The sequence below is a fragment of the Grammomys surdaster genome, unplaced genomic scaffold (assembly GCF_004785775.1).
Source record: "Grammomys surdaster isolate TR1022 unplaced genomic scaffold, NIH_TR_1.0 143, whole genome shotgun sequence".
Taxonomy (NCBI): domain Eukaryota; kingdom Metazoa; phylum Chordata; class Mammalia; order Rodentia; family Muridae; genus Grammomys; species Grammomys surdaster.
The window spans coordinates 2,208,689-2,236,582 of NW_021604601.1; the positions used below are offsets into that span (position 1 = coordinate 2,208,689).

Here is a 27,894-nt window from a genome sequence, read left to right on the forward strand (position 1 = left end):
AATATTGCAGGTGAGGAAAATGTCCCTGGTAAAAAATCAACAGGAAGAATCATATACTAGCATAACTTTGGAAAGATGTATAAAGTCAACATAGTTTTTAAGACACATTCCTACAAGTGTTGGTTGGCGTAACAAAAAGAAAAGCAGGAAAAACGTAGACAAGACAAACATGATCTAAGCCATACTCTTCCAAACATGTTCTCTGGCCGGCAAATCTGTTCATAAAGACTTTAAATATCTGAACATAAAATACGTGAAGTTACATATCTACTTGAAAGATAAAAACATGGGAAGGTACACATTAATAACGTTTCAGAATCACACTGAAACTACGTTAACAAAGGTAAGTCTGAACATTCTTTCAGGTGAGGTAATACAACTGTAAAAGTGACTTAGTCAGTCGCTGTAGAAAAGAACAGCGGTGACAGAGGTAGGAGGTAACAGGATACGAAGTGCTAGAAAGAAATTAGTTGCCAAGAGTTAGTACACAATTAAAGTGATTTAATTATTATTACCAACGGATTTACTTTGAAACCACAATAAAGAATAAATAATTGAAAAAAGCCCTTTACCCAAGAGTAAACCACCATATTTAAGAATGACCACAGGGCGAATAGTCATTTACCATTAATATAACTAAACAGGGTTCAATTTACAAAGCTCAGAAAACAAGGGCTTTCATGTAGTAATTTTTGAAAATTCAACCGTATAAATTAAGGAAGAGTAAAACCTCTTCCAGCTGCAGAGTAACTCACAGACCTTAGTGAGATCAAAGGCATATGTGGTAGGGATGGTGATGTCACTCACTGAGTAGAAATGCTTGCCTTGTAATGTGAGGACTTGAATTCCATCCCCAGAACCCACATTTAAAAGAGCATTTACAATCCCTGAGCCAAGAGAGACAGACTTCGGGACTTCCTGGCCAGACAGTCTAGTCAGTTACTTGGTGAGCGCCAGATCAGTGGAAGACCCTGTCTCAAACAAAGCACAGCAAAACAAAAGAAACAACAAAAAGTAGATGGCACCTAAGGAGGTTGTCCTTTGTTTGCAAGTATGTGCACATGCATGTACCTGTACACACAAATGCTTTCTCAATGATATTATCATACCCAAACAAATACACCCAACTACCCCAATAATTAATAATAATAATAATAATAATAATAAAACAAGGAATATGTGATAAAAATGTAGGGTGTGTGTGTGTGTGTGTGTGTGTGTGTGTGTGTATGTATGTATGTGTGTGTGTGTGTGTGTGTGTGTTTTCTATAATATTATTTGTTAAGACTTTCAAAGTTTGGAGAATATTCCATTTTTTGTAACCTATGGAACTCTAATTTGACTATGTTTCCAAGTTTGGTTATTTATTTTCTTCTTTGGCTTTATACTTTGAGAATATTAGACTGATAATTCATTACGAAATATGTAGAAAACCCCAAGAGTAGTATAATATGTTTTACTTGTGCATGGAGGTGTGCTTGGCAGGAAACCGTCAATTACCCTGATACTGGTATTGATCACATAGTGATAATGCCATCTTTTAGAAGATCATTCCCTTGAAATGGGACTGTAAAATATGAGGGAGATGGGAGTAATGGCAGAAAAAACCCCGAGTACAACTATAAAGGAAAACTGATTCACAGTTTAAAAAAGAGAGTCTAAGCTTGGTACTTAGAGCATAAATTGAACCCTGCTTTATTTGAAAATGAAGTGAAACTAAAAGTGAACAGAATAATTCACTCTGTAAGTCAAGAAGAGAAAGAGCCACAACCCAATTTAACTGATTTTAAGAATTATTTCCCAAATGCATTTAGAATAGACACAGCCCAAAGATTATTATTTAGCAAAGGAATAACAAATTAACATACACAAGATGCAATGCACTGGATCATATTCTGGTATTGGGTTAGCATTGCATGGAACAACGATTAGAAACAAAATAAAAACTTCTATTTCCTACCTAGATCACTGGCTACCATCTTGGAAAACTTTCTGCTTTGGGTCTTCACTGAAAATAATATTTTAATATAAAATGTCAAAATCTATTCAGAGTAAACTAGATAAATTAAGTATAAATGAAAACAAAATACTTTAAAAATAAAGATACTATACCCTTTTCTATAAAATTATTCACTTTTTGTTCATCGTCTGAATTGTGTGGCGATGAAGAACCTACACAAATAAAGACAACATGAGGAACGGGCACACGATCAGTCACAAACAGAACACAGCGACAATCACAGACTGAAATCTTGGTGACCACTAAGAATTGATGACCACAATTATGAGATTGTTGTAATACTGCAGCCAATAGTATACAATCTTTTATAGCAGACACTACTATATCAAAATTTATTTCTAATAATTTTTATTTAATGTATAATAATTTGGCAAAATCTTACTGCATTTATAAGTTAAAAACACAGAAAATAAATATGACATTTAGACACCTATTAAGTACAGTTCAACATATCTCAGAGATTAAATTACTCACCACCTTTCCAAGTGGGGATTACGTTCCCCTTTAAGCCCTCATGATACTTGACATCCTTCTGATAAAATGGCCATCATTTAATTACGTAGCATTTTTATATTTATGTACAATGACCTTCCTCACCGCAACAGACTTCTACTCTGTTTTATGACCCATCTGTGACCCATGTGTAGTGTGTATCTCATGGAGCTGCCACTAATTCAAATTAGCTAAATGAATGAAGATTTTCTGATAGCTTCAAATATATAAAAAAGAACTGGAGGTAAATAAAAAGATTTCCTTTTCTACGCTTAAAGGAATCCCAATCAAAGTAATTAACCTTAGTGGATTAGGTAGAAACACAAAAACTTGAACTTGACCTCCACATCCCCAAAAATCATCCTTACTATGGCCAGGGAGACATTCTCACCAAGAAAAAAACAGAAAACATGGGCAGAATACAATCACACACACAGAGGTTTGCAAACATTATTCCTTGAATTATTCATGTTGTTTTTGTCAATAGCATCCATAGTTTTTCCCAAATCTAATATAGAACTAACATAAAACCAACATTGATCTCAGTAATAGTTCCAGATTAGAAATAGGTATAGCTGTTTTCATACAAGTGTAACATACTTAAAGAGTATAATGACCATAGAAACTTTCACATTTTAAAATATTGTCATCTCTGATACCAAATAGCTTCATAAATCTATGGTAAAATAGATATCAACAATAGCTTTATTTTATGTAGTTTGTATCAATATCAGATTAATATCAGACTAACAGCTCCACATATAAATATTATAGAAATGTTTGGTGTTTTCTAAACATAAACAGGCAATATAGTTGAAAATGCTCACTACTGGTTGTTTTAATTTATATGACAACACATGACAAGCTTCAAAGTTTATTTAAATCTGCCAGATTACTATAATTAAACAAACACATGAGACATCTACAATTTCTTATTTCCTTCAGGCCACATATAAACACCAAAAGTCAGCATTTATATCATGCTGTGTGAAGCTTTAGTTTAAAATAGCCTAACAGATTCCTATTTTCTGCCTATATAACTATACACATCCACCACAAAAAGAGTGCACCACTTCTAAGGAGCTAGCTGAGCCAATTCAAGCCTCTTAGGCACCACTTCCGCTTGCCTGTGACTACTTCCATTTATTTGGTGTATCCAGCTGCAGGCAGCAGGCACACAAATGATTTATTTTAATATAAATGCAAAAGGAAACTCTCTAGCATGTTGTCTGAAGAGAGCTTTCATTGTAACTAGCTGAGCAGCTAACCACATTGATTATTTATAGTATTTAAAAGGTCCTCAGTCTCCTCCATTTGCATGCACAACCTTTGGTTAACAGATAAGAAGGCACGTGAGTACTTACACTTTTAAATATTGAGCCCTTCTTAGTCTTATAAGGGACTCATTTTAAGTTCCAGTTCCATTTTATTCATATCTATTCCTTTCCTACAAATATTAACTTTTAAAATATTAACTATTGTTTTTAATAATTCACAATGTATCATTTGACAATTTTATTTATTCATATCCTACCTCATTGTAACTATTTCAGACAAGTATTTTTGTTGTTTTCGTGTTATTAAAAGAAGAAACTTAAAAAAACAAAACCAAACTAAGTGTGGTCACATTTAATCTCAGTATATAGAAAGCAGAGCCCAACTTGGTTTGCACAGTGAGTTTAGGCTACCCAAGCCTATCTCAAATTACCAAAAATAAATAAATTAGAAAAAAAAGTGGTTGTTTTTCTGAGTCAATTAAATTCATTTTTTATCATTAGACTTTGATTTGCTAGTAAGAAAACTAAATCATAATAAATTTTTCCTTTATTTCTCAATTAGGAAGTAAAAAGGCCTATGGACAAAGCAACTACAAATGTAGTGAGTAAGATAGTCAGGCCAAAGCCCATCACTAAGTACTGTAATAGAGACACACAGCCAAGCTGCAAGAGGGAGCCTGCTGCACTGTAGCACTGACTTCCAGGTGTTAGTTGTGCACACTAACACCTACGCGGTTTAGATGCTAGCTGTCCCTATGATGTTGGGATGTTTCCTTGGTGTGTGAGAACAGACTTGATTCCTCAGAGAATTTCACTATGTGAGCAGAAGCAGAGGCCCTCCAAGGTTTGCATAAAAGACTAAGATCTCAGGTCCTATCATCCATTTCCTTGAGCTTATAACTTTAACTCCACATTCCAGAATCAATGGAAGACTCAGAATCAAGGGAAACAGGTAGAGTCCTGTCAAGGTTAAAATTAAACCGAGCTATCATAGGAACCAATGAGCAGAATGTATTTAAAATGTTGAGTCACGTGTGAGTTTCCTCTAGTTTGAGGATCTCTGGAATAGGATTTGGAGTACAAATTTATGCACTTTCTATATTTATATATTTATAGTTAACTATCCTTTTGCATTTATTTAAAATTATGTGTTACTGTTAAATGTTTCATGAATCTGTCATTTTAAATCTTAGTGTAGGATGATAGGATAAACAAATTTACTTGGGCTGAATGTAACTAAGCAAGCTATCAGTTTAAGTGTGGTGTGCTTCACATCCAAACTGCCCACCGACTGTGGTCAGGTCCTTAGCATACTGACAAGTAACTTCTGATAACTGAAGAGCAGAAATACATGGAATGTACTTGGAATGAACAATGAGAACGGCTTTAAGAAACCTAAACATGGTGTTATTTATGGCAAGAAAAATCTTTCTAGGAGGAGGCTAGTGAAGATTCGTAGGTAGAAAAATAATAAATTTAATTAGAACAATGAAGTTAAACTTACTAAAGATTAGCAAAGCTTCACTATCTTACAATAATGAACTTGAGATTCTCAAGCGTACTAAAAACAGTTTTGCTGTAAGATATTATTATATACATGGCCATATGAAGACCCATCTGCAAATAAAAAGAATTGCTTTAATAAGCCCATAAATACACTAGAAATGACTTCAATCAAAGTGAAAAAATAAATATAAATAGGCCTGAACATTCCTAAGAGTCCATTTCTTTACCTGGTATCAAACCTTCAACAATATTTGGGGTTGGGTCCTGGGTTTGATCCCAATCATTGTGCAAAAAGAAAAAAATCTGTCACAGCATTAGAATGAATATAATTTAATAACTACCAAAAGACCCAATTTTTAACTTAAAAAATAACTTTTCTCTAATTTACTTCATTCTACTAACTATTGCCAGTAGTATCTAGAGGCATATTCCTAGAAGTATCTAGAAGCCTAACTAAAACTTCTATTTAATGATAAGTAGAGAATACATTTAACACTGTAACTGTAAGAGAGCTAACTGAGCAATCATACCTCCCTGAACAGACATAAGCGACACCTACTAATTAGCACTTGCTGTTTCTTTTCACTTATTAAAACAGTTAAAACTTTAAGGAAAACAGGTGATATGTTTCTCACATGTAAATTTAAATGTTGATAAATAGATATACCAATATGCCATTTAAGGTTTTTTTTAAAAAGTCATAATTATTAATGAAATAAAACCAGGTTACCGGAAGTTGGAGATTTGCAGCGATCCTCTGGGACGACAGTTCCTTCAGTGATATCACACAGGCCCGCTGAAAGGCAAATCAAGAGCAAATGAGACCACACCAGTTTATACAACTGGCCTCTTACTTATAGAGTCCATTATATTATGAACCACTTGAAGGCAGATTGAGAGATTATGGCAATGATGGGGTTTGTAATAGGAACATTCTGGCAATAAAATACATTCAACTAAGACAGCTGTAACCCGCTGAAGAAGAGATGTAGGAAGAGGGTTTTTCTTTTGTTGTTCTTTAAGGATACAAGACATGATGTAGGATGTTTCAAACATCAGGAATGTGCAAGCATATGATATGCTCTTTTACATTTTTCAAGGAAGAAGGAACACTTAAGCTTGGTGATTTTTTTCCCAAGAATCCTCAACTTAAATTTCTAAGTGGTTTTCCTCAAGTAAATCTTTACTATATAATTTAAAAATTTTTAAATAGTTATGAAAATATTTTGTATCTCTTAAATTTATATTTCACATTACCTGTCTTATACACTATCCCTTTTAAAACTATAATATCACATATTAAAACCTCTTAACAAAGACTTTTCTCAGCTAGACATGAGTTACATAAATTACATATGATCTATACTATAAGTTGGCCTAAATTATTATAAAAAAATCACTGCAAAGTACTTTATGAGGAGGTAAAGAGAAAGGATTAACTAAAATGTAGGATGTATGAAAAAGCCACATAGAAAGCTATTGTATCATAAATAGTACTAATAATAAAGAATGTAAAAGCAGGTATCCTGCAGAGGTGAATGACGCTGCTCCCAGAAGTCAGACTACTAAACAACAGTGCCAGTATACTGTGCGAGATGCCTCCCTATGAGCTGTTGGTCTTGAAGGTGCCAGAAACTGATCCCCACCCCAAACAGTACAGGTTATGCCACTCTGAGATGCCTGTCAGAACTGGAGAATAATAGCTTTCTGTTGAAGGCAACACGTACTTCAACTCTACAGAAACCAAGCAGGAATGGAGCTTCTTCCCTGCTGGCTAGCATTTGTAGCACTGGAAAGTGCTATGTGGGCTTCCAGGGAAAAGTCACCAAGAATCTTACATGTTGCCCTTCTGAGCTACAGGGCTGACCTGCCAGGCATGGTGTGAAGTACTGGCAACACTCATTGAGCTACCGTACAAAACAACTTCTAATTGGATTTGAGGCCTTCTCCACAGGAAAAAATTCATGCTTGGAACTCTAAAGGAGATCAAAACTTTGTGCCAGGGAAGTGACAGTGTGTGTGTGTGTGCACGCCTATGTAGTATGTGTGTGTCTATGTATGCACATGTCTGTTTATGTGTATCTGCGCATATTCATACATGTGTGTCTGTGTGTATACGCACATCATCTCTGTGTGTGTATGAATGTATGTCTGTATCTGTGCATATGGGTTATCTGTCTGTGCATGTGTGTGTGTGTGTGTTTGTGTCTGTGTGATCTACTACAAATATGTTGCTTTGCTAAGTTGATATAGTGTCAAACTACCTTTATTCCCTAAATTTTATTTACTTAATGTATGAATGCTCTGCTCCATATACATCCGCATGCCAGTAGAGGGCATCAGACCCCATTACAGATGGTTGTGAGCCACCATGTATTTGCTGGGCATTGAACTCAAGACCTCTAGAAGAGCAGCCAGTGCTCTTAACTGCTGAGCCATCTCTCCAGCCCCTAAAGTGTCTTCTAACAGTTATGTCTATACTCATAGATCGATGCTCTCTGCCTTTCTAGACAATCTTTGTGCACTGGGTGACAGTAGACAGAGAGATTCATACGTTGTCAAACTGTTGAGAACTTGTTCATATACATGAATCCTTGAGATAGCACTACAATTAAAGACTTCTAAATGGCAGTGATAATTTACAACCACAATATACTCACAAGTATTTAAATAATAGTAACCTTGGAGATTTTAATCTCTCAGTAACTTTATGAACACTCCATCTCAATGCACTATAAATTCTACAGAACTTCAGAAAACACTGTGAAATAAAATATCATTTCAGGGGCTGGAGAGATGACTTGGTCAGTCAAGTGCCTGCTATACAAGCATGAGACCCTGAGTTCAGGTCCCACACAAAAGCCAGGTGTGAGGGATCTGTAATTCCAGCACTGAGAAGGTGGGAGGAAATGTGTGGATCACTGGAGCCTAGACAAGTCAAGGAATTCCAATTTTCTTGAAGCCACAGTCCCTCTACCCCTAAAAAGCTAGAAATAATTGAAGAAAAAGCTCCACATATGCCAATGTACATGTTCACACACACACATACATAAAATATCATTTTAAAATAGTCTAGGAAAAGATTAAGAGGCTCAATTAAAGAAAGTGGGCTCATGCAATTTAATATGAATGTTAGATATATTGTATCACATTAAATGAGTGTAAGATAACAAACACCAAAGCCCTTGTCATCTCTCTGCTCTTGCTCAGGATCCGTAGAGGTGAAGATCTATCACTGTGACAGCTTCCCTCTCCCTTTACCTCTTCCTCTTCCCCCCGCCTGTCTTCCATTCCCTTCACTCACTACTCAAGTCACACAGTAAGGTGTGGTCAAAGAAGCCACATGTCTGCCAAGAGGGTCACAGTCCCCATACGGACTGTGCTCAATGTGTTCCCGCTCTTACTGCATCAAGTCCCTGTGGAGCAATCACAAAGTCAGATGCTGAGCTGCAGGAAAACCCTGAAAGTAAAACCCACTCAGACAATCAAAGTACGACCTATAGTTTCCAACCTATCCTGCTACCAAGTGCAGTAGTTACCCTTTAAACAGTGCTGATTTAGTAAATTTGCCTTCTCTTTCAGATATCCCAGTAGTAATGTAATTTGCTATTTAAAATACTTAACAGTGATATCATGAGTGGACTATCTACCAGAGTGTGCACTCTACACTAGGCATGCCAAGTCATGAGAACTAGCATAGCATTGCTACAATAACTACCTGAAAACTCAGGCAGTGGGCCCGATTCTTTCACAGATGGCAGTTTGCAAAGTCAGGTTATGTTAATCAATCATGAAAAGTGTCAGGTTGAACTAGGGACAGAGTCAATGGTGCTGGTCTGGTTGGAAAAAGTACCACAGAATTCAGTATTCAATACCTGTTTAACTTCATGAAACATGCAGCTATCAGATTTAAAAGTAAATGTTGTGCATGGGAGATGGCTGAGCAGGTAAAGCACTTGCAACCCAAACCTGCCAGTCAAGAGTTCAATCCCTAGTGTAGGTAAAAAGACTGAAGGAGAGAAACAACTCTGTACATTTGTGCTGACTCTTACATACATGCTACACAAACCATAAAAACTGGTTTTCTATAACAATGATGTATATCTATTGGATGTGTGCACATGTGCATGTAGGTGAACACACATGTATGTTTGAAGGGCAAATGTTAATATTGACTGTCTTTCCTCTTTTTGCTCTCTACCTTAGTTTTGCAGACAGTTTCACTGAACTCATCAATAGTTGCTGGGCTGGATGGTAAAGTCAAGGGCTACACCCGCCTTCACCCTCCAGGTACTGGGGCTATGGATATGTGCTACGGCATCTAGCCTTACGTGGTACAGGGGATCGAGACAGGCAATTTCCTCACAAATCCACTTGCTAGACCTGTATTTTGTTATAATCATTCTTAGTGAGCCTCTGCTGGTATCTCTGACCACCTCCAGTTTAAGTCTTTGAATAAATGTCATTATTGTTGTTGTTCTTCTGTTTGGGAGGGTTGTGTGGTGGCAGGACGTTTGTATGTCAAGGTACATATGTGGAGGACAAAGGACAATTCTGTGGAATTGGTTCTCTCTTTCTTTTTCTCTCTCTCTCTCTCTCTCTCTCTCTCTCTCTCTCTCTCTTTCTTTCTTTCTTTCTTTTTTTTGGTTTTTTCGAGACAGGGTTTCTCTGTGTAGCCCTGGCTGTCCTGGAACTCACTCTGTAGACCAGGCTGGCCTCGAACTCAGAAATCTGCCTGCCTCTGCCTCCCAAGTGCTGGGATTAAAGGCGTGCACCACCACTGCCCGGCTGGTTCTCTCTTTCTAACTTTATATGGGATACCGAGATTAAACACAGGTTTCCAGGTTCCCACAGGGAGTGCCTTTATCTACTCAGCCACCTCAGTAGCCTAATCATCTCCATTTTCTCTTTTTAAATAAGTTGTATTTATTTGTTTTATTTTATGTGTCTGGGTGTTTGGCTGCACCTATGGCTGTGTATCATTTTCATGAGTACTTGAGGCAGGTGGTTGGGAGCTGCCATGTGTGTGCTGGAAACTGAGCCCAGGTCCTCAGCAAAAGCCAGAGTGTTCGTAACCACTGAGCCATCCCTCTCCCCTGGCAGCATCAGCTATGCAGCAACTCTTGAGCTATCAGTAATTTGTTTATCAAATTAACTGATTTTTATAAGCTTTCACCTTTACCAATTTAGGTACTTTAAAAATTCCGTTCTCTTACCATCTTTGACCGCCATATAATCACCCTTATTTCAGTGAAGTAACCTGGGCTGTAATTTCTGTTAGTTTTTAAACTTCTCAGAAGGAAAAGTGATTGGTACTATTTAATGAAAGGCCAAGAAATGTCAACTATCAGTTAAAACCATCCCTTCTTAACTGGGATCCTAATTCTTAACCACATTTTATTTAAGGGCAAATATGCTTTACTTCTGATTATTTAGAAGTGAGACTTTGCTACAATTTGACCTAGTATTTACTGGTGTAGGTAATGTTGTACACCATGTTGAAAACACTCTTCTAAGCATCTCTTTCTTTCATGTGCATGCATGTGTACGTGTGAAGAAGCACTTGTGCAATGCATGCCTGAAGGCTGTAAGACAACTGTGGAAACTCGTTCACTTCCTACACTTTTGGGTTCAGAACCAAACCCAGGTCATGAGGCTTGACAACAAGGGCCTTACCCGCTGAGCTATCTGCCAGCACCCCTTTTACAATCTTGACTCTGAACCTATTATACTGAAAACACACTATACTTATAATTTCACTTTCTATGGCTTCAATTGCTCAGTGTTAGTCTGATCTGAAATATTAAAGGGTAAATTCTAGAAGTAATTCTAAATTTTAAATTAGGCACTTTCTTCTTTCAGTATTATGGTGAAATCTCACTGCACAGGACATGAACCATTATGCCATCCTAATAGTAGTCACTAGTAAGCACTAGTCTTGCTTACTGACTGTGTACTCACAGTGCTACAGAGCTTATGGTCAAGCAGCTCATAAAGGCGCAGATGATTATTTTCCTACAAGAGCTATAAACTGCTTTGACGAACTATGCCATATCACCAACAGGTTCAGGATGAATACACAACAGTAAGACATTTAGAAATAGAGAGACCATATACACATAACTTTAACTATAGAAACATTAATTGTTCATTTTAGTGTTAATGATGGTTGATAATCTTACTGTGCCTCATACTAAAGACAAAAATTCACAATATACAGAAGGTCGGAAATGGGCTCAGATCTTCCCTAGGATCTAGCATCCCTGTGACAATTTTACAGTTTTCATTATGAAGCCTCAATTCATAGCTAAGCAGTAATTCAACTTTAATGTAATAGGTAACTTATTCAAACTCCAAATGATAATATTTTATCTCATAAAGCAAATTCATAAGTGACCCTAGAGTCTTAAAATGGACTCTATCTGTGGTAGACAATCCAATCCACCATTCAAACTGACCTATTAAAAACGCTGGAGAACAATCTGATAGTGCTTGAGCTATAGATCAAGAACTCACTAGGAAAAGAGGAGAAAAAGAAAATGAGGGAGAGAAAGAATAAAAAGGCAAGCAAGCAGCAAGCAAGCTAGCTAGATGACACAGCATGTCTGTAGACCCACTGCTGGTGGGGTGTGTGTGCTTGTGTGTGCATGCATGCATGCATGTGTGCCTGTGCATGTGTGTCTGTGCATGTATGTGTGTATGTGGCATGTGTGTACATGTATGTACATGTGTGTGCATGTGTGTGAGAGAAGTGGTGGCATAGGCAGGTGCACTCCTTGCCTTACTAACTTTTAGTTTTAAAATAGGGCTCTGGCAGGCTAACCTTGTGCTTGAGGAGATCCTTATACCTCAGCTTCCAACACCCTAAAATTGTGGGTGTGTACCCCAATACTAATTAATTTGCAGAATTAAAGAATTTTAATGCCAATTATTATACAGCTAATTTTATATGAAAAATAAGTAAGACTTTTTGGGGATCAGAAACACAAATATTCTCAAGATATTATTGGAACCATTTAAGAATAATTAACCCTCCTCTCCCTCCCTTCCATGAAGCAGAGCTTCGTCTACCACAAACATATATACCCCCGGACTAAATTTTTAATTTTTATTAAGAAAGCTTAAATAGTGATGAAGTGAGGCATAATTACAATGTGAAATATTTTAAACTAATAAAAACTTCAAATAGTTCTCATATGCCTAATGTATAATTCTTCCTTATGAAATAAAGCAAATAAGAATATAAATGATATTATTGGATTTATGGAATAAAGTAGAAATGGAGTAAAATTTAAGAAAAAATTTAACGGTATAGTAAAAGTTGTTGCTATCCTTAGATAAGTTTGAACATCTAATTACTAGCAATTTAATATAAACTTCGTAAAGTATAAAAGGGGGAATTAATTTTAAGACTAGTAAGGTTTTTATAAATTTGTAAAATCTGAATTTTTTGTTCTCCAGAAAAAAAAACCTGAAAACATTTTAATATTCTTCTTTTTCAAAGATTTTATTTTATGTACGTGAGTACACCATTGCTGTGCCCTGACTCACTAGAAGAGGGTCGGATCCCGTTACAGATGGTTGTGAGCCATCATGTGGTTGCTGGGAATTGAACTCAGGACCTGTGGAGGAGCAGCCAGTGCTCTTAACTGCTGAGCCATCTATCTCTCCACCCCCAATACTTTTGTATAGATATTTTTGCCTTTGCTTTATAAAAAAGTTGGGTTGGGGCATACTGTTTAAATAGCTGTTCTGAGATAAATCTAAATAATGAGTTTAGTCTCTTAGATATAAAGTATTTTAGTTAGTAAGTAAATAAAAAAGGCAGCAGTGATTTTACAAAGAACAAAAGTGCCAAGACATAAATGACTTACTTAGGACAGAAGAGCGGAGCTTTTTCACAGATTCAGAATACAAGCTAGAAAGGCCGCACATGCAAGGAGTCCCAAGCAGCATACCTCAGTGAGCGATGAGGGGGAGGGAAAGAAACGAGACACACTAGATGGCATGGTTGGAACCGAGTCTCTGCTGAACATAACACATGACAAAATGACCCGACTCACAGACAAGAAATGTGAAACAAACCCGGAAAAGAAAAGGATGACCATTAAGCAAAATGATAGAAAACCTAATATTACCTTTTCTGTTTGTTTGCTTGTTTATTAGTTTCCTCATTTACAAACTTGGTAGCTATCATTAGCCAGAAACGTATTGAGAGCAACTAAACAATCTCAGAGAATATTTTAAAATGTCATGTGTGGGGGGTGGTGAGTGTGTGTGTCTATACATGAATATGTATTTGTGATGCTGTATATCAAGCCCAGAGCTTTGCAGATGTTAAGCAAATACTCTACCCCTCTGAGTGCTCTGAATGAAAATTCTGTTGGACTGAAGAGAATGTTTAGACAGTTCCCTAAACGGTGGCCAGTGCTCACCAGGATCTGCAGAGGAGTTAACCAAGCCTAAGGAGGGTTCTCTTCCACCCTCAGTCTAGCTGGGAAGACCACAGGAAAACTAGGCTCACATTTTAATTTTGAGAGGTCTCATTAGTATACCCCATATGTCATGCGTATAAAGTTATTTGCTGTATATTACTAAGTGAAAACAGGATACCTAGCTAGAAATATTTGTATTCTATGTTGTAAGAAGTATCAGCATTAAAACCTTTAACAGTAGATACTTAGCAGACACTGAAGAATGCTAGAGAGATTTTATAAAATCATTATGTAATCACCTCTGTGCCCTCACTTTCACACATGGAGTCATTACTTTGACTTAAATAGTTAAAACTCAATTATTGGCTTACAAGAACCAAACAATAAAACTTTGAAATCTACTTCTATTCTGTAATAATTGGAAGTATATTCCTGGCATTATGCTGATTCTCTGGACATTAAATAAAAGCCCAGATTATTAAGAACAAGAGAAAACATAATGGCACTACAAAATAAGAACTAAGACTTGTGTTCTCTAGCTAGGCTTTGTTGTCTACATTCAGGTCAAATCAGTCGGGCTGCTGATTAACTGAAGCGCTTGCAGACACAAGGGTCACACACACGTGAGTGTTTACAGCGGTTAAGGCTCAGGGAGCTTTTCTTTTCTTTTACCTCCTGAAGGCTGTCGAGATTTACGGGGCGACCGAGGTTCTCTCCGATAAGGATCATTTGAGCCGTATAGTTCAATGGTGCTGAGGTTGAGCAGTACTGCTTTCTGGAGGTAGTCAACCATTGCAATGCCATTACAGTTGCCGAAAACCACCCTGGCAGCAGGAAAAGCATAGGTAGGTTAGTGCAAACAAGTTATTAAGAAGAAATACAAACTATAAAGCTGATGAAAATAGGGTGATGGGTGTTTCAGAAAAATCTTTATTCATTTATTATGTGCATGTATGTGTGTGTGTGTGTGTATGTGTGTGTATGTGTGTGTGTGTGTATGTGTGTGTATGTGTGTGTGTATGTGTGTGTGTATGTGTGTGTGTATGTGTGTGTATGTGTGTGTGTATGTGTGTGTGTGTGTGTATGTGTGTGTATATGTGTGTGTATGTGTGTATGTGTGTGTATGTGTGTGTGTATGTGTGTGTGTGTGTGTGTGTGTGTGTGTGTGTGTAGCTCACATGTGCAGGTTAGAGAATGACACTTGGGAATTGGGTCTTTCCTTCCACCTTGGGACCCAAGGATTCGCCTCAGTTGCCGGAAACTAAAGACAAGTGTAGGGATGGGGATACAGAATGCACGGCCCTTTTCAAGGAACTGTTCACAAATCTGTAAACATTACCTACAACATTAAACCAAGTATCAATACCATTTCTAAGAATATTTGACACAGAAGATGAAGTTTTATCAGAAATAAACCCTCCTACACTAAGCAATGTGACATCTATTTTTCTGCCCCTTGGAAAATGGAACTATATATAGATTGGGGTAACTTCTGGTAATTCTTCTGTCAAAATAAAAAGGAAATATAATTCTTGGGAGGCTCACTTTGAGGTGTTAAAATACTTTCTTCATTACAGTTTACGGACTACAGTGTAATCTCTCATGAATGAAGGATTCTTATTCTGAGAGCTCTTGCAGTGTATGAAAGCCGGCATGTACAGAGGAGTTATCTTTATAGTCAGAGTATGGATAAGACTTTGAAAAGCAGGTAATGAACTCAAAAAGGAAACCTTCCACTCAGGCCCAGATGACAACACTGTGCATAAATGCACAAAGGGAGCAGAAAGTTAGATTTTTCACTTGAAGCTTTAAATATGGTTCTATACTTTATATAACAACTAATTTAAATTTAAACATACAGAAAGTGCAAAAACTCCCACTAACAAACAACTCCATAAACACAATAAATCCTATAATTAATCAATTAATTTTAACTACTTTTGAAACTTCCTATTGATTCTTGTTTTTCATCTGCTGTTTGCTTTTTTATTTGAACGGTTATGTTGAAACAGTATTTAGAAGGTATAGGCTTGTGCTCTTCTGTTATAAAGCAGCTAATGAGAGATATCAGAGAGGCCACTCAGTGTACAACTAGTCAGAGTTGGATGTACAACTCCTAGAGACAGAAGGTTGATAGTGACGGGGTGGGGGAGGGGGAAGGACAAGTAACTCCATAGAGCTACTCCTGAGGACAAAGACGGGCTATGTAAGATAAACACTTCAGTAACTAGACAGTACAGAAGCAGCTTCTTACTGTATTGCTGAATTTTTAAAAACAAAAAAGACCTACCACATGCTTTATCTCTACAGTAAAGCAGAAGAACACTTACAGCTGTGTATAGGTGAGAATTGTGTTAAAGCCACCGCCACGCCCTTAGAATGTGCACAAGTTAACTTTGGAGGCAGGAAAAAGAAATGGCACTGTTTGCTACAAGATCCATTTATACAGTCTTAGGTTAGCGTCTAAGAGAGTTCCGCAGGAACACAGTGAAGAGGGTATACTGACTTTGACTCTTTGTCTCCAATGATTACTGGCCCATACTTTGTATCTGTAGTCACAGGACATAGCCACAGGATCAATTCAAAACAAGACTATGTCCCGAATAAAGCATCAAATAACATTTGAAGTTCTAGTTATACAGCAACATTTTAGGTGATGATACAATAAAGCCTAAGTTCTTTATACTTTTATAACTTAAATCCAAATTATACAGGGAATACTATAAAGAGAGCAAGGAAACAAAACAAAAACAAAACAAAACTCCTCTTACTTACAGTCCGTAGGAAGAGTTGAGTGCCAGGCTAGTGATCTGCTGTGGGGGTTCTCCACCCACCCATACCAACTGAATGACTAACTCTGTCTGATAGCCTGGAGACTGTTTAAGTGGTGAGTTTTTAACTCTGAAAAAAAAAAAAAAAAGAAGACACATTAGCTTTAACATTTTTCCAATTACCCGATTGTCCTATATACATAAAACCATACATGGTCATGCAAGAATATCTTTATACAGGAAACAACACTAGATTTCCTAAAATGTAAAATTCAGAACCTTGTATTATAGAGTTGTTTGAACTAGTAAAAGACAGGAACACATGTCTAAGCGATAGAAATCCCCTAGTTAGGATCTGACTGGTAGATCGTGGCTATAAAGAGGGGAGACTGCTAGGGTGGAACAGGAGAAAGCATGTGAGGACACGAGAAGACAGGAAAAACAGAGCAGGGAAAGGTAGGCCAAAGGAGAAACAAGAAACCAGAGAAGAAATAATTAAAATTAAAAAATGCATGAAAACATAAAGCTTAAAATCACAAAAACACACTATGGAATTCAAAGCTAAGTAGGAACAAATGATTTTTAGTGGGTAACAATTTCACCAACTAAAATTAAGCAGAGCACTCCTCTGATTTTTGAGGCTCAGTTGGTGGATATATGTCATATACATTCTTTTGATTGTTCTGACATGAAATAATATTTTATAGTAGATTTAGAATACATTAGGAGGTTAAAGTTGATATGGCTTATAAGTATTTGGAAAATATCAACTAATTTTTTATTGTGTGTGCATAATGCTCACACATACATGCAAAGAGGACAATTTGCAGGAGTTCTTCCCCTCTAATATACAGAATCTAGAGATCAAACCTAGGTCATCAGACAGGAAGAGTAGGCACCTTTACCTGCTGAGCCATCTCAGCAGCTGAAGAAGGCAGAAATCTTGGACTGATTTTAATACTCTGTAGCAAAGAAGGTAGCCAACACTGACTGAGGTTGGCTTGAAGAGAGCACCAATCATAGCAGCTCTGTATTCAGCATAACTAAATGAACCCCTTAGAAACATCAGTGTGGAGTAACAAAATTCTTAAGGGAGCAAATACGGAGACAAAGTATGGGACAGAAACTGAAGGAGGGGCCGTCTGGACACAATTCCACATGGGTATTCATCCCATGTGCAGTCACCAAAGGCAGAAGCTGATGTGGATGTCAGGAAGTGCATGCTGACAGGAGCCTGATATAGCTGTCTCCTTAGAGGTCTGCCAGAGTCTGACATATTCAGAGGCAGGTGCTCACAGCTAACCACTGAACTGATCAGGAGGCAAACACCCAAACCTCACAAACAATGGATAAGCTCATGTTAAACTTTTATTGCTTAAGTCTATGATATTAGAAAAGGGAGGTGAGGAAGGAGTTTATGGAAATATGAGACTCTAAAGAAAACTTAGATGTAACACTTGTCATGCACTTGTCAGCAAATTTCATGTGAAAGAAAAATATGTAAGCAATAAGACCAATTTATCTTCACATGTAACTACATTCTAACCTGGAAATGGCTTAGACTGAACACTCTTACAAGTCTGGTCTTTAATAGACAGCGAGAAGACTACTCACTGTTAAATGGCCTGAAACCATACTAAGTTGCAGGGGTTTTGAATGATTTTGCTGGTATCTCTGAAGGACCAAGACACTTGTTAGTAATGTGCTGACCAAGAAAGGTCAGAGCTGGGTGTCCAGAGTTCTAGAAGAATGAGAATCACTGTGGATACAGTATTAGAAAGTAGACTGTAGTCACTTCTGGTTAACCTTTAGGTCCTCAGAGCTGTATTCTGCTGAGACATACTTTCTGACAGTTTTCAGGGAACTGGTCAACAAACATCTTCACTTGGCAACCTCAAGGAAGTGACATAAGAATTGAGGCATCTGAACTCTGATCAGAGGCAGCCTTGACACAGATGTAGGCTTAGAGTCCAAATGGGGCTATTCTTGTTTGAAGTAGGCACAGAAAGTAAGCCTCCAGAAAGCACTCCTATGCCTGGTATTCAGAATGTGCATGCTGGGTCAGGTTCTCAAGAATAGGAGTAGGTAGTACAGTAATAGTTTTAAAAGCATATATAGGACACTCTTAAGGTTTGTGATGAGAACACAAAATGTTCATTGTACAGGACTGAAGAAATAGATCAGCAGTTAGAAGCACTTGAAACTCCTGTAGATGACCAGGGCTCAGACCACAGGACTTATGTCAGGCAGCTAACAACTGTCTGTAATTGCAGCTCCAGATGATCTGATAACATTTTATAGCCTTCACAAGCACCTATACCCATGTGTACATAGAAACTCAGACATTGACATAAACGATAACCACCTTTTAGAAACTCCATTGTGCTAAGAAATGAAAAAGGTAATTAAGAAAATAAAAATAAAAAAACCATCAAAATAACTTTATACAAAAATCTCTAATGTGTATTAAAACAACAACAGCAACAATAACAACAAAAACAACAATGACAACAAATTAGAAACATGGGCTAGCTGGGGTAATATTTAGTGTGTAGAGTTCTTGTCTGTTTGGAAAATCCACAGAAATGTAAAACAAATAAATAATCAGAAGCCTGTTCAAGAAATACTAGAAGGGACTAACCAACCAGATGGCTCAGCAAGTTAAGGCATTTGTGGTCAAGTTCCAAGACCTGACCTTGACACCCATGACCCACATACGGAAGGAGAGAACTGACCCCTACAATCATTTTGGCCTTTATGCTTGCTTGTGTCCATATATGAATGATTTTGCTTGTGGTCTGTGTACATGCATGTGTACACACATGTGCGTACACACACATGCACATGCACGCACGCGCGCACACACACATACAAATAAATAAATCTAACCAAAGAAGAAATGAGAGATATTAGATTTTAAAAATAGTAAGCAGAAAGGACTGATAAATTTTCATCTATAACTGTTTAAGTTAATGATTTTAATATTTTAAATATGCTCAACTTGCTTACTTGTTAAAGATAAGCTATAGAACTTTTATAAAACGTTCCACAGTTTGTAGAAATACATTTTGAAATGTCAAAATCACATTTGGAAGTGTCACAATTTAAAAAGAAACAGTTTGTTTAAACAAGTACTTTGCAAAGGGACAATTATAATTCTTACATAAATAGCATAAAATTAGATTGGTAAAAGGGGCAAATAAAACAGCTCTAATAATGTTTCTTTAAAAAATACCCAATTACATAGAAAGGCATTGTGGGATGCCAAGGAACTTCGGAGTGTATGTGTGCTGTAGGAGCACTACCATGTTAAGGACTGATGCCTCAAAGCCATGAAAATGGCAGGGCCTTCCTGGTCAATTCCAGATGCTTATTACAGTGCTTGAAGAAAGTGTCTACGTTTATCCTGGGAATACTTTTATTCCTGCCCATCATGTATAAGCTTGTCTTTAACAACATCAATAAGTTGGCAACCAAAGTACATGGCTTGAACCTGAAAATGGACCCCAGACAGAGTTATTAAATTAATAGGCTGGCAAGCCAAGGATGGGTAAGATTCTGCACAGAGCCTTACCAATTTAAGACAAAAGTGCATTGCTTTTGATAATGCATATTCCATGATGGATAAGGAAGGCATTCTTGTCAGAATGACCTAAGACAGGCTCAGTCTTGTTAATGAAATAAAAGAGCAGGGGAGGCGGAGAGTCTTTGGGGGTGCTTGGCAAGAATCTGACATTAGGCTAGAACAAAGAAGTAATTTTAGGCAGGAATCTAAATATTAGGTTAGATCACTGGACAACTGTCAGGGGCAGCCCTGATTATACACTGAAGGCCTAAAATTAGCCATAGGCCAAAAATCAGCCACAGGCCTAAAAATCAGCAATAGGTCTGACATATATGCCTACTAACACAAAGTCTTGTGTCTCTGTGGAAAAACACTGAAACAGATGGCCAGAAGTTATTGTAAACAAGCAGCCTTGATGGAAGGCTGCCAAGCCTGGCTAGTCATAGACCTTGTAGATAGGTAACCTTGGTGGATAGTACCAACTTAGATAAAGACAAGTGAATCATAGGTGGAGTCATAGTGATCTGTCCCCTCAACCTTCACCCAGCTGACACTCTGTTCTGGAAGATATCTGTACTCCCCCTGAACACCTACACCCCTGCGTCATCCCCTTCCCCACATCCTGCCTTTTTGTATATATAACCTGTGTGTGAAAAAGTAAAAATGGCGATCTGATCAGATTAAAGACAGGTCATCAGTCCTTGCGTCTTTGCCTGCTCCCTCAGGCTTGACAACTAGATGAGACGTTCTGCTGCCCAGCATTCAGGGACTTGAGGAGATCACAGGAGTACACCGACTCCTCCTAAGAAGGTAGGCCTACCAGGTTTTCGGGAGCTTAGAGGGTGGCTGCCTGGAGTGCATGAAAGCACTCCCTTGGAGCACTTTTTAGAGTGACTCCCCCAAAGGAGCACACAAGTAATATGCGCCCCCCCCCCCCAGTTGCTTGAGAGCACTCCCAGTTAGAAGGATACCACAGTCCACCCAACTGTGAGACAATCCTTGGGAGGATCAGAGTGGGTCAGCCTTGAGGTAAAAGGCCCCCCGGGAGAGGCATCTCGTGACACTCAAGGAGTAAGTCACCCCGGGCACAAAGAATTAGGGTTAAGAAAAAGAATTAGGGTTAAGAAAAGACATGGGGTAAACATTTTTTAAGCACTCTTTGTGACATGGCTCCAGGAGCCTATCTTCAGAAAATGGGGAACTAGGGTTAAAAAAAAATCTTTAAAAATTCTTTACTTTTATTAGTGTTTTCCCAAGAGGGGGCTATTGATAAAAACTGTTATACCTCCTAAAAAGGAGATAAGAAGTTAAACCTTGAAAATGAGAGAGAGAAAAGTGAAAGGAGTTTCCCTGCTCTCTGGCGTGTTAGCAAAAGAAAAGCAAAAAGTTTATTACAGAGCCCTCCTGAGAAGCAAGAGATGTTTGGAGGATGCCCTGGTCTCTCTGGCTCTCTCTAGGAGAGATCCTCAGTGCTGCTTTCTGTTTATTGTTTGTCACTGGTGCACCAATTTGTCCATGTGTGTTGTCTGTCTTTGTCTCGTTGTTTAAATGATTGTTGTGGTCTATTTTTAATGATTAAAAGAAAAACTGGTTAAAACTGCTTGCTTGATTTAGTTTGAAACTTGCTTGGGAAGCAGTCTCAATTTACACAGCAAAAACTGATAATTTACCCTGCTCTGTGCCTGGGAGAAGGGCGCCGGCAGAAAGAATCTTGGGAAGAGTTAACGGTTTTCATAAGCGGCTCTTGGAAGAGGGCCAACAGGTTTTGGCTTCTGAAGTAAAGAAATTGATAGTTGTTCTTCCCGGTTAGATAAGTGAAAGGGTGCTTTTCTCTTATAATTACAGCTAAAAAGGTAAGAAAATTTGTTTAGAAGTACATTTATTTTTATTCTTAATTGATATTAAAAATATAAATATTTTTTATATGTCTTAGTTATATATTATTGGGTAAGAGTACAAATTTATAACTTTGATAACAAAAACTAGATTAAAGCTGGTGATTCAAAGTTAGAGTCATTCAAAACCAGGTGTATAAGAGATTTCAGTAAGTTTTGTCCAAGATCAAACAAAGCCCTGATGAACACCTTCTTTTGTTACACAATTGGCTTTTGAGTTGATCCCTCTAAAGGAGTTTTAATACAAGCCTTTGCTCTCATACAACAAACTTTAACATTTTAGAGAGTGCTTGTTGCTCTAAAAACATCCAAAAACAGTATCTTTTCAATATTTGAGACATCAGTTATATTCCTAAGTAAATTGTGACACAGAATATTCAAATAAGAAATGATAGAATACTTATTTTAAATTATTTTCAAAAGTTTCTAGGAGATGCTAATTGGCTAAGACTTTATTATAAACTCTCCACAAAAAAGTTTAAGCCTCTGTTTAATGTTCTCAAGAGAGATACAAACCCTAATTTCTTTCCACAATTGGCTGATAAAAGAAAAATAATTTTTCAAGAAAATAGAAAAAGCTGGTATTAATAGATATATTATTTAGATTAATTAATTGTTGGCTGTTTTATTACAGTCCTTTGATTAAAAAAGATTATTAATATAGTTTTAAATTTCTTTATTTCCAAAAGAAGTTTTAACATTCTGTTTTGAAGCTGTTGCTGTGTTAATACAAAATTATAGGTCAAGATCACAAAGGTATCTTAAGGAAGAATTTAATGAAATATTTCTTATTCCAAATAATAATATAATTGGTTATTAAAGAATACTGATATTTGGCCTAATACATGATTAATTTACTACACTTTTCCCCCTATATATGCCTGTATATTCTTTATGAACTTATATATATAGCCCATAAAAGGTGTGTTTACTGTATTAATAGCTCATTTAATGAGAAGGCAATATACATAATTAGATCACATATTTACTCTCTTGAGTTTCCCCTACTTCAGCAAAGATAATTGAACTACATGCTATAGCCACTATTTAAAATACAAAAAATTAAGCTTTCAATTAGTATACTCATAGCAAGTATATTGCTTATGATTTATAATTGCTTGAAATTGTTCCTTTTTAGATACTGCTAATTTTCAAATTTTACAAATACAGTTCAATTTAAAAACCATGTATCATTTAAGAGCTCAAAATAGATTCCCTGGATACCAGGAAAATGCCATAACAGATTTGTATATCAGATAGATTACAGACCTTACAAAAACAATTGGCCATACAATTTTATTCTTTACATTGGGGTTACTATATTATAAAAGTTTGTCTATCTAGATTGCTGTGCCACTGTAGCTGATCTACCTTTTGTGGTCCCTGAGGCCAGAAACTGCAGTTTTTTGGCACTTAACACCGCATTCTAAAAACAGCCAAAGACTGAGTAGACAGCTTTTGTTTTGTCTCGGAAAAAGCTGCTGGGCTCTGACTTATGCCTTCAAGTCTAAGGCCACTTAAATAAGTTACTGAAGAGTTTACTATTAAGTGTAAAAAAGTTTCCTATAAAAGTTATCTAAGAAAAAAGTAAAAAGAAAACTTCTATTTTATTTGAGAAAGGGAAAAAGGTTCTGTTTTATATACTATCCTAAGGGGAAGAGGCAGGGAGTTCTGCTTTATCTCTCCATTACATTTGCCCTCTTATCCTTTTGTCCTCAACATTCATATTTTTTAAAATACGTAATCGCATGTTACAAAGTTCATTACAAGTTTATACCAAAAATTAAATTGAGATAAAAGTTTATAATGAAAAATGTTTATATACATATTTGTTGGAAGTGATTGTGTAGCTAAACATCCACTACCTGTCTAGCTCCACAGGTTCACTGAAGATTTAAAATTATAACTAAGTTATCAGTGAAGATTTCTGTAGATAAGCCCAGACAGTATTTTGTTTTCCATCCTAACACCTGTAATGAATTGTTGGTTCCTTTTTAATGATCTTTGACAAATTGTTTTATAACTTTTTAAAATATGCTCTGAGTAAAAAAAAAAAGTCTGGTTATTATCTAAAAACAGTTAACTGGTGTTATTTGAGAGACTGACAAAATTCTTATTACAGTTTTGACTATCAGAAAGGAACCTAGTAACAGTCTCATTATAAAAAGAGCTTAATAATCATAAATATAATTTAAAAAAATTTTTTAAGATCATCATTAAGATTTAAAGTCACTTATTATATAACATCATCACAAGATAATACATTTTTGTAGATCTATATTTAATAATAATAGCTTGAGACTACAATTTGATATTTTTAGAGAGTGTATAAGTCAAATTATAAAAATTTGTTTTTAGTGTCCTCAACTTTTAATAATGATATTAATACTTGAGGACTTATATTTAATCAATTATAATAAACAGATGTTACTCATTTTTTATTTAAAAAAAATTAAATGTGTACATGTGATTTAACACCTTTTTTAAGATTTCTAGTTACAATTACTTTAACAGGAAACACAATCAAAAGTACAGTTAGTTACCGCCTATATTATCTTTTTATACTTGGTATTCCATATCATATTAAAATAAACAAAACTGACTATTGCAGTCAGACATTTGAGATGCTTTGTTGACAATTTGGTATTGCCCACGTTACTAAAATTCCTTATAATCCTTAAGGACAAGGTATTATAAAACAGATATTGTGGAACTTTAAAATAGTGTCTTCATGACTCTCTGAGTGTGGGAGAAGCAGCTGCTGGCACTTCTGCCCTGGTTTTACTAAGAACTCTAAAAAATTGGCTTTTAAAAACAAAAGAGGGGGACCAACACCCCTAAAAGGAGTCTCCCAGAAATACTCTCCATCATGCCTTGTTTGTTTTTAATTTTCTAAATCTGAAAGCTCATGGCAAACCTGCTGCTGACTGCCTCTGGCATGCTGAGACCAATAAAAACTATGTTACAGTTATATGGAAGAACCCTCTTACCTTTAAATGGAATGGCCTGGACCCAGTTCTCATAAGGGGCCGAGGATTGATATGCCTGTTTGACACCTAAGAAGGCACAGCTAAATGGCTGCCAAAAAGATTAATGAAATAAATAGATACTCCCACAAAGACAGGCCCAATTATAAATAAGATGAATATCAATTGACATCCATGGAAGAGAAATCTCCCTGGGATTTCCTTTCTTTTCCTTTCCAGGTAAGAATGAACCACCCGTGGTGTTTGCGGTTGGAAGTTCTAATCCTGATGGTGGCCTCCAGACTTATACTACTCAGACCTTCTATTGACAGGGACATCAATAGCTAGAGATTAACATCACTAATCTGAAGAAATTCCTTGCTTTGCTGTCTAAAATGATTTCCAAAAATGGAAAGGACTTTATTGGACTTGATTTACCATTTTACAATAGAAAAGATTGTGTACAGCTCTTGACTGTGTACAACCCTTAAAGAAGAATGTTGCTTTTACATAGACAAGACAGGGATGGTTAAAGAGAGCATGAAAAAGGTCAGAGAAGGCCCTGAGAAAAGACAGAGAGAGAGGGAGAAAGATGAGAGCTGGTACAAGAATTGGTTTTCAACCTCTCCATGGCTGTCAACTCTACTTCCTTCTATTTTGAGACTATTAATTGGGCTATTTTTGCTAATTCCTTTGGTCCCTGGGCCGACTAAATTTGTGAAACAACAGATAGATGATTTGATAGCGAAACCTATTCAGGTACATTATCATAAGTTAGCAATGGAGGACCATGAGACTCAAGATGAGGTTGTTACTCTATCCAGGGTGTTCCCAAAACACATCTCCACTCAACCTAAAAGAGGGGACTCCAACTCTTAAGCAGAGAGGGGTCACCCAGAAACCCTTCTGACTGGCGATCTAAATTTTGCTTAGGCTGCGAGGCTAAGCACTGCAAGGGAATATAAATAAAAGTTAAAAATATCTTTCTGGGTTCCTTGAGGGGGACAAGCCTGACTGCACAGGGGTTGATGTCAAAAGTATCCCCTCTCCAGGAAAAAGACATCGGGATGGGTATGGTCCTCATGCCTCACTGGACAACAATAGCAGGACTGGAGCCATTACAAGGTCTCCTTTAATTACTAGAGGTCAGGCCTCTATCCCCACCTTTGCAAGATTAGAATCGCCACAGTCCTTCTATACTTGGAGAGAGGGGGAATTGTCAGGGGCACCCCTGCTTATACACTGAAGGCCTAAAATTAGCCATAGGCCAAAAATCAGCCATAGGCCTGACATATATGCCTACTAACACAAAGTCTTGTGTCTCTGTGGAAAAACACTGAAATAGATGGCCAGAAGTTATTGTAAACAAGCAGCTTTGATGGAAGGCTGCCAAGCCTGGCTAGTCATAGACCTTGTAGATAGGTAACCTTGGTGGATAGTACCAACTTAGAAAAAGACAAGTGAATCATAGGCGGAGACATAGTGATCTGTCCCCTCAACCTTCACCCAGCTGACACTCTGTTCTGGAAGATATCTACTAAAAGGCTAGTTTTCTTTCTTTAATATATCTTGGAATATAGATTATGGCAATCACTGAAAACTAGTTTGTTAACAAGATACTAAAATACTTGAAAAGTATTCAAACATTAATTTTTAGAAAATAAACAAATGTGTGAATGGTACAGGAGGATCATAAATTCTAAGTCAGCCTTGTCTACAAACTTATACACAGTCTCTAAAGAAATAAACCGAGCAAAGAAAGAAAGCAAATGGTTGTTATATATCATTATTCTTACCGTCTTTACGTGTATAATTGTGGAATTCTACTGAAGGCCAGAAACCAGTAATCTGTCAGTTGAGTCATTATTTTATGATATACTTTATTATGCTAAATCTATACATTAAAAAATCATGTTCTAAAACTTTACTGTAATTATTTTGATATGTAAATACATTTAACACTAAGATTATTAAGAATTTCTAATCATTTAGTGAAGAAAAGAAAAAACCACATCAGACATAAAAGCTTGGATACATCCCTCACAACTAGCATATATCCTCTGTTGTCCCCACACCTACACCCCGACCTGATGAAGCCAACAGGACTATTTCTCCACAAAGCATGGTGTTGCTCAGGTGGAAATTCTGATGCTCTCAACACCCACATTCTTCGTCCACCCTGGGCAAAATAGTGTACCTTATAAAACAGGTAAGAAGAAAGAAATGAAGCAAGCTTACTTCCCCTCACACTCTGTATTTGGAAGCAAGTGAGCCCAGGTCATCTTGTAGGTGTACTGTTGCAGAAACTGGGATGACAGCCTTCTCAGACAGCTGAGTCAGTATCAGGAGACACAACTGGCTCTTTTGCTACCTGATGTCACTGACTTTATCAGAAATTAAGGTGATGTTATAAATCATCACTTGGAAAATATTTTTTAATGTATTAAAGAACATTGAAGGAAAAGAATAGTAAAATCATTGGATGGCCTTGCAGACTCCAGTAATAAGTTCTGGGTGATCAGATTCTAGATAAAAGTCTTATGCATGTTTTTGATGTTAAAATAGCATGGACTTTCCTGCCCCATAGGAGAAAGTGATAGGGTAGTTTACCTCTTATTTACTGTCAAATGTTGCTTGCAAAAGAAACTGTTAGGTAAAACATTGAGAGTATCAAAATAAAATGACTTAATGGTCATATTTTATGTGATGCCAATGTTATAATGGCCACCACAGAAAACAAATTCTTACAAGTAACTCAAAACTGATTCACCTGCCTACACTTGTTAATATTCTTGTTGCTATGGCAAAATAGTTGACAAAGGCAACTTAAGGGGGGAAGGGGTTGTTTTGGCTCATGAGTGAGAAGATACAGCCCATCAGGGTGAGAAAGAACTGGATCTAGGAGCATAAGGCAGCCGACAACACTGCATATGTGTCAGGGAGCAAAACGACAAGAGAGACTAGTGT

At 36.9% G+C, this 27,894-nt stretch overlaps 1 protein-coding gene across 3 annotated transcripts in view; it reads right to left on the reverse strand.

The window, feature by feature from the left end:
- The window catches only part of Stxbp5 (syntaxin binding protein 5), a 145,525-nt gene that overhangs the window by 22,775 nt on the left and 94,856 nt on the right, over nucleotides 1-27,894 (reverse strand). Inside the window, exons 17-21 of one of the 3 annotated variants that reach the window (XM_028764343.1) lie at nucleotides 16,506-16,631; nucleotides 14,403-14,554; nucleotides 6,026-6,091; nucleotides 2,113-2,172; nucleotides 1,961-2,008 (exon numbers count right to left, since the gene is read on the reverse strand). In XM_028764343.1, the coding sequence (XP_028620176.1) occupies nucleotides 1,961-2,008; nucleotides 2,113-2,172; nucleotides 6,026-6,091; nucleotides 14,403-14,554; nucleotides 16,506-16,631 (452 nt within the window). The remainder of the gene's footprint in view (nucleotides 1-1,960; nucleotides 2,009-2,112; nucleotides 2,173-6,025; nucleotides 6,092-14,402; nucleotides 14,555-16,505; nucleotides 16,632-27,894) is intronic. The other 2 variants (XM_028764345.1, XM_028764346.1) reach the window with 2 other exon arrangements.